The 7,351-nt window shown below is 42.4% G+C and overlaps 1 protein-coding gene across 1 annotated transcript in view; it reads right to left on the bottom strand.

Annotated features, from left to right (window-relative positions):
* LOC111963081 (dynein axonemal heavy chain 6) overlaps window positions 1–7,351 on the bottom strand; it is a 71,127-nt gene that overhangs the window by 40,139 nt on the left and 23,637 nt on the right. The window contains 18 exon segments of the mRNA XM_070443310.1: window positions 88–134; window positions 337–384; window positions 528–574; window positions 776–884; window positions 1,212–1,379; window positions 1,523–1,663; window positions 2,205–2,333; window positions 2,483–2,679; window positions 2,913–2,974; window positions 3,135–3,267; window positions 4,380–4,556; window positions 4,789–4,905; window positions 5,104–5,327; window positions 5,421–5,493; window positions 5,651–5,897; window positions 6,146–6,366; window positions 6,483–6,531; window positions 6,814–7,023. Of these exon segments, the coding sequence (XP_070299411.1) occupies window positions 88–134; window positions 337–384; window positions 528–574; window positions 776–884; window positions 1,212–1,379; window positions 1,523–1,663; window positions 2,205–2,333; window positions 2,483–2,679; window positions 2,913–2,974; window positions 3,135–3,267; window positions 4,380–4,556; window positions 4,789–4,905; window positions 5,104–5,327; window positions 5,421–5,493; window positions 5,651–5,897; window positions 6,146–6,366; window positions 6,483–6,531; window positions 6,814–7,023 (2,399 nt within the window).

Here is a 7,351-nt window from a genome sequence, read left to right as displayed (position 1 = left end):
CCTGGACCACCTATAGAGAGAATACCAATGAGTCAGCTGAGAGTCGCTGGCCTGCATCAGGCCTTGGACCATCTATAGAGAGAATACCCTAAGTTCAGCTGAGAGTCACTGGTCTGCATCAGGCCTTGGACCATCTATAGAGAGAATACCAATGAGTTCAGCTCAGAGTCACTGGTCTGCATCAGGCCTTGGACCATCTATAGAGAGAAACCAATGAGTTCAGCTCAGAGTCACTGGTCTGCATCAGGCCTTGAAACACTATAGAGAGAATACCAATGAGTTCAGCTGGGAGTCACTGGTCTGCATCAGGCCTTGAACCATCTATAGAGAGAATACCAATAAGTTCAGCTGAGAGTCACTGGTCTGCATCAGGCCTTGGACCATCTATAGAGAGAATACCAATGAGTTCAGCTGAGAGTCACTGGTCTGCATCAGGCCTTGAACCATCTATAGAGAGAATAACCAATGAGTTCAGCTGGGAGTCACTGGTCTGCATCAGGCCTTGAACCATCTATAGAGAGAAATACCAATAAGTTCAGCTGAGAGTCCTGGTCTGCATCAGGCCTTGGACCACCTATAGAGAGAATACCAATAAGTTCAGCTGAGAGTCACTGGCCTGCATCAGGCCTTGGACCATCTATAGAGAGAATACCAATGAGTTCAGCTGAGAGTCACTGTCTGCATCAGGCCTTGGACCATCTATAGAGAGAATCAATGAGTTCAGCTGAGAGTCACTGGTCTGCATCAGGCCTTGGACCATCTATAGAGAGAATACCAATGAGTTCAGCTGCAGAGTCGCTGGCCTGCATCAGGCCTGGACCATCTATAGAGAGAATACCAATGAGTTCACTGAAGTCACTGGTCTGCATCAGGCCTTGAACCATCTATAGAGAGAATACAATGAGTTCAGCTGGAGTCACTGGTCTGCATCAGGCCTTGAACCATCTATAGAGAGAATACCAATGGCATATCAATAGTCAAGCGCCTCTCTCCATACCTAAGCTAATCACAGTGTTTAAGGCGATCAGTTTGAGTAAGGCGAGGTGCAGAATCACTCATGTTGATCACATAATGAGTAGTTAGGTGCAGTGCAAGGTGACTTGTAGATCAGTGATTCTGTGCAGTCTGACTGTATTGTAGACGATCTTAAACACACACAATAGTAAAAGACAGTGGAAGAAGAGAAACCAATGAGAATGTGTGTGTCTTACCTTGGACAGGTCTCGGAGGTTAAATGTGTAGTGGTATTTGGCTGGAGTGGGCATCATACGTTGACACATCTCATTGTAGACAGTGATGGAGGCAGACACCAAGGTCTCTCTGCATTTACGCACCTCCTTGGAGAAATCTCTGATACCAAAGAACTTCCCGAGTTGGACCTGGTTGATATACCAAACAGAAAGCATTTCAGGTACTTCCCCTAATTTGATATTACATAGCGACACAGCTGCCACTTACACATACAGTAGAGTTAGTATAGGATGTACTGCAGTTAATCCACTAAAGACTGAGGGGCAATGACCTGGAAGATGTGTTGCATGGTGTTGCTAGAGGGGTGTGGCAGCAGCAGGACAGAGAAGTGTCTTAGCAGACGGGGGCTGAGGTTCTGACGGCCCCCACCCGGAGGGGCACAGGCTGCACACAGAGTCACATCCTGGATGCCCTGTAGAAACAGATATTTAAACATCATTGTTACAGTATATATTCATTATTAAAAGAGTGGCCATTAAGAGAGTGGCTTTCGAGTGGCGCAGCGGTCAAAGGCACTGCATCGCAGTGTTGAGGCTTCAACACCGGGAGTCCCATAGGGCGGTGCACAATTGGCCCAGCGTCATCCGGGTTAGGGGAGGGTTTGGCCAGGGGGCTTTTCTTGGCTCATCGCACTCTAGCACTCTAGTGACTCCTTGTGTCGGGCCGGGTGCCTGCAGGCTGACTTCAGTCATCAGTTGACTTCAGTCGTCAGTGTTTCCTCCAATACATTTGTGTGGCTGGCTAACATACTGGCATACAAGTAATAGAAAGCACAAGAACACGGTTCTGTATAGAGACTAGCCCTATTCATCACATCTGATGTCAAACGAGGAAGAAAATAAGCCTCCCAGGAAAACCAACGGGTTCTGTTTTACATAGCTATGATTTGCATCACGCATCACAGGGAAATGGTAGACACGAACTCTAATAACACTATGGTTATTGTACTGTACCTTCCAGGTGAGAGTCTTGGCATCGAATACTCCCTGGAGCTCGATGAACTGGCGAATCAACTCCATGGAAGGCTGGGCGCCATAACTATCAAGTGTTGGCATGTTCAAATCATCTACAAARACCAAGACCTGAGGAGAGAAACATAGAACATCAAAGCTGATTATGCATCTATCTTTAGTGTATTTTGAATCCATTAGAGTACTTTGAGCATCCAAAACTTAAAATGTTTATTATCAGACATGTTTATGTAATGTTTATGTAATGACATTTTACTCACCGACTTATTTTTGGGTGCACCAAGGTTATTTTTGCCTTTCTTGACGAGGTTTTGTAACATGTGTGCCTGTGTGTAGGCAGTGGTTGTGCGAGCAGTGCACTGGAGGGTACAGGTCAGGATTCCTGAGGATTCTGAGGTATGGCTGGGACTACGCATCCTGCSCAACACTCCAAACGGCATGCTGCTTAACAAGCCACCTGGAAAATACCAACTTTTTGGTTGAAAATACCAATTTCTCAGAAATTGGCTGTCAATATTTGTGGTTTWAATTATTATGGCAACAATAAATTGTTCATATTAAAGAATAAAGCATTTTCTCAGGAGAAGGGTAATAGGAGAAGATGTGGCTTTTAGTCAGACTACTAACTTTACTCACTAGTTAAGCTCACTACTACTGACGACTACTACACCGTACTTAATGAATCACCACCTGTAGACTTATCTGCATCTCCCCCAAACACAGCTGTCAGCAGGTTAACATCCTCCAACAGGCTGGAGAAAAGATACAGTACATTAGGTTGCTCGTTCGTATCAGTCTCTCAGCCTCTCTGGGCCTTTCTTACACAATAATACTGAAYCTCACTGTCTTTCTCAACATAATGTACTTTTTACAAGATCAACAAAAGAGAATTGTGTTTTACGTTAGCTTTACCTGGCTGTCTTGGCTTGGTTGTGTAGAAAGACTTGTCCCAGTATAGTCCCTTGATTCACCATTTCTCCTCCGTCTTTCTGTAGTTTCTTTAGAATGCTTTGGATGAGAATGGTTTTTCCAACTCCAGAATCCCCTATAGTCAAAACAAACCTCATTAACTTAAGAATCCCCTAATAGTCTAAACAAACCTCATAACTACAGAATCCCCTAACAGTCAATACAAACTCATTTATCTCCAGAATCCCCAAATAGCTAACAAACCTCATTGAGCTTCCAGTTCTTCGCTGCCAATGACTGGAATGAACTACAAAAATCTCTGAAACTGGAAACACTTATCTCCCTCACTAGCTTTAAGCACCAGCTGAAGCAGCTCATAGATTACTGCACCTGTCATAGCCCATCTATAATTTAGCCCAAACAACTACCTCTTTCCCTACTGTATTTATTATTTATTTTGCTCCTTTGCACCCCATATTTTCTATCTCTACTTTGCACATTCTTCCACTGCAAATCAACCATTCCAGTGTTTTACTTGCTATATTGTATTTACTTCGCCACCATGGCCTTTTTTTGCCTTTACCTCCCTTATCTCACCTCACTTGCTCACATTGAATATAGACTATTTTTCTACTGTATTATTGACTGTATGTCTTTTTACTAGATGTGTAACTCTGTGTTTTGGTATGTGTCGAACTGCTTTGCTTTATCTTGGCCAGGTCGCAATTGTAAATGAGAACGTGTTCTCAACTTGCCTACCTGGTTAATAAAGGTGAAAAAATAAAAATAAACAATTAACTTAAGATCCCCTAATAGTCAAAACAAACTTAATTAACTTAGAATCCCTAACAGTCAAAGCAAACTCATTAATCCAGAATCCCTTAATAAGTCAAAACAACCTCATTAACTCCAGAATCCCCTAAATTCTAACAAACCTCATTAACTTAGAATCCCCTAATAGTCTAAAACAAACCTAATTATCTCCAGATTCCCCTAATAGTCTAAACAAACTCATTAATTCCAAGAAACCCTTAATAGTCAATTCACTTCATTATCTCCAGAATCCCCTAACAGTCAATTCAAACCTCATTATGAGACCTCTTAAATCTCTTTAATGATAAAATAGTTGGTTAAAGACAACCATATTTTTCTGTCAAGAACATGAATAGTAAGCAACAGGCATGTAATTGGGGGAAAGAATGATCCTATAGTCTTATATAATACAGAGTGAAATCTCGACTGAATCACCTGTGAGAAGTACTGGTTGTTTGTTGAGCAGCAGCAGGCTCATTAGAAAGGAGTAGCGGACAGTATCATTGCTGCAGATGGGGCCTGATCTCAGAAAGCTGGTGGTATCTGTTGTGTTAGACTCTCCCAGGACTCCTCCCAACTGCAATGATTCAGAACCTGAGGATGTGTTCAGTCCTGAGGAAATGGACGTATAATGTGAGTCCCTAACCTTTAATGCTGTATGTTTTAATACTGCTGTTTTTAATGCTGTTGTTTTAATGTGAGAGCTCTGGTGAGTATGATTTCCAGTGAAATTACATAAMGAAAATAAACTTGAAACTCATCTTAGCACTCTTGAATGGTACGATTGAAAAGTGCATGTATGGATGCTTGCTGCACACCAGAGAGGGTAAAGGTGTGAGCAGACCTTTGCGTATTAGACTCTCGGTGCTAGGAACCAACTCATCCCAGGGAACGAAGGCACCTGTCTGTAGATCCACAAAGTAGTTGAAGATCATACGATTCCCCGCCGGTAAAGACACACCTGAAATATTCAGAGACAAAATAAAGTTTGATGAAGAGGGATACGTTCTACAAAATAGAAAATATAACGGACACTAGAGCATTATTTATTTGTTCATTTGTCAGAGACCATGTACAACATGTRATTGCACCAGATTTATCTAGATAGCACATTTTCCTCTGCAGTCCCTGGACATGATTAATTATTCTATTCACATACRGCAAGGTGCGCCTTCAAACAACTTGTGGATCAGGTTTTTGAATGCGTGTGCAACATTGACGAGGTGACAGCTTTTGTCTTTAGCAGCAGATGGGGAATCATCATAGTCATCAACATGGTTCAGGACTCCTCCCACTGCCCAGGCGTATGAAAAGACAAACAGCTTCCCAAGAAGAATCGTGAGTTTTTCTGGGTTTTTCTGTAGAAACCATTTGTTATCCTCCCTGTGACAGATTGGAAATATACAGTAACTTTACAAAAGCTGAACCAAGATAATATAGTAACTACAAACAGCAATAGATTTAATTTACACATACCCTTTTCCTGTGGACTCATTGTCTYCAGATGTCTTCCCAATGTCTTCCTCTGACAATGTCTCAAGATTTAGTCCTGTGACACCACAGAATGAAAATTTGATCAAACTTGGACCAAACTTATTTAAAGTCCACATAGGAAACAATACAACATCCACACGGACAGAAAGACAAGTAGTAGAAGTAGAAAAAMAAATACAGATGATGCTTAGCTTTACAGAAGATTGTCCTACCCAGGCCACCATTCCCCTGCATGAAGTTAATGAGAGCCCCCAGGATGCTGCAGACGGTCATGACTGTGGACATCTCCGGGATCTGGAAGTTGAGCAGCTTCTGGTGRTTCTTGACAAAGTTCAGCCCCTGGGTGATGCTGTTGTCAAAGAGCTGCTGGATGTGGTTCCTTCCCTCTCTGCTCAGCTGTCTGGGCAGCTGGGACAGCCAGCGCCTCACGTACGGCTTCCAGCCCAGGTCAACTGGATCCTGGAGTGGCGATTAAAAAAAATATATAACCCAAATATTCTAACTTTGCATAACAAACTACTGTAGTTTAATACATTAGATGAAAACCTATAACAGATTGGGGTCCAGTTTCCCGGACCCAGATTAGGCCTAATCTTGGACCGGAGGACACTTGCAATGGAGATTCTCCAGGACGAGAACTAATGTGAGTCCAGGGAACCGTTCTGAAGAGTAGGTCTGGTTGAACATAATGCATCTTYACACAGTACCATGTAAACCATGGCACAGCGGCTGATGGTAGCGGGGGTGGCCTGGCTGAGAGTATCCACTTCAAACAGGAACCTAATGCCATCTGGCAGGCTGATCCTCTCTCCGTTCACCAGGCACAGCGTCTTGTTGTCGTCCAACACAGTGTTCAGGTTCTCGACCCACAGGATATCCACTGGGCCATCCATTATGATCCAACGCCAGTTGTCAACCATGAAGTTATCTAAGAAATAAGAAAGAGACCCATTTAAATATATATATTTCTGAATGATAACATTCTCAAATGTTGTGTGATACTATACTGTGAGATAACCACAAGCAGAGTTCATTAAGACATACGTTGATAACTGCTGGGAGGTAAGGGTGTAGTGGAGTCACTCAAAACATCCTGAAAGGGAGACAGAGCCCATGTGTGGCCAATGTTACCAGCGTAAATGACAGTATCCTTGGAATGAATGATCATAAACAATGAATAGCAATAAAAAAAAAATGGTGCTTAACTCTTCCTAGCAATGATTTTATAGATGGCGGCTATTTTGAGAAAGATTTTACTTGCAAGGATCGTGATCGTTGTTTAACCTACTTCAGTTGAATGCATGACTGAAATGTAGTTTAGTCTGGATAAGAGCATCTGCTAAACTACTCAAATGTAAATGCAATAAGCACTGACTGAAGAGGAGGTGTTCCTGKTCTCGCTGTCTTTGGAAGTCTTGTTGTCTTGTTCGAAGAGTTCTTTAGCGTAGGTTCTGACTGCAGAAGCGAACAGGCCGTCTGACCACTCCAGAGTGTTGGGGTCTACCTGGCCGTACAACTCTCCAAAGCTCACACACTTGGGGTTGATGGTGAAGCTTTCCACGTGGACCTCTGAACTCGGTGCCAACTACRCAATGGAAGTTAAGAGAAAGAATGAAACAAGCACAGCAATTAATTACAGGAGTTGGCAAGACAGCACAAACATATTTGGGACCAGGCTATTCAATAAAGGCATAACGTATTTTAAAGGTGCTYTATGCAGAAATCATAACGCCATTTTCTGGTTGCTAAAAATCTAATAGTTTGGCWAATTTCAGTTTATGTGACAAAACAAYCAATAGATAATCATTGRATTGTATTTTCTTATGTTCAAAGCTGMTGAACAAAACCGAAAGTTAAAGACGCAAAAACAAAACTTAAGAACGGGAAGCATAGAAATAGAGCAAATAGAACAG

The sequence above is a fragment of the Salvelinus sp. IW2-2015 genome, linkage group LG4q.2, assembly GCF_002910315.2.
Source record: "Salvelinus sp. IW2-2015 linkage group LG4q.2, ASM291031v2, whole genome shotgun sequence".
NCBI lineage: Eukaryota > Metazoa > Chordata > Actinopteri > Salmoniformes > Salmonidae > Salvelinus > Salvelinus sp. IW2-2015.
Note: the sequence above shows the minus strand (reverse complement) of the source record. Positions and strands in the feature narration are given on the sequence as shown.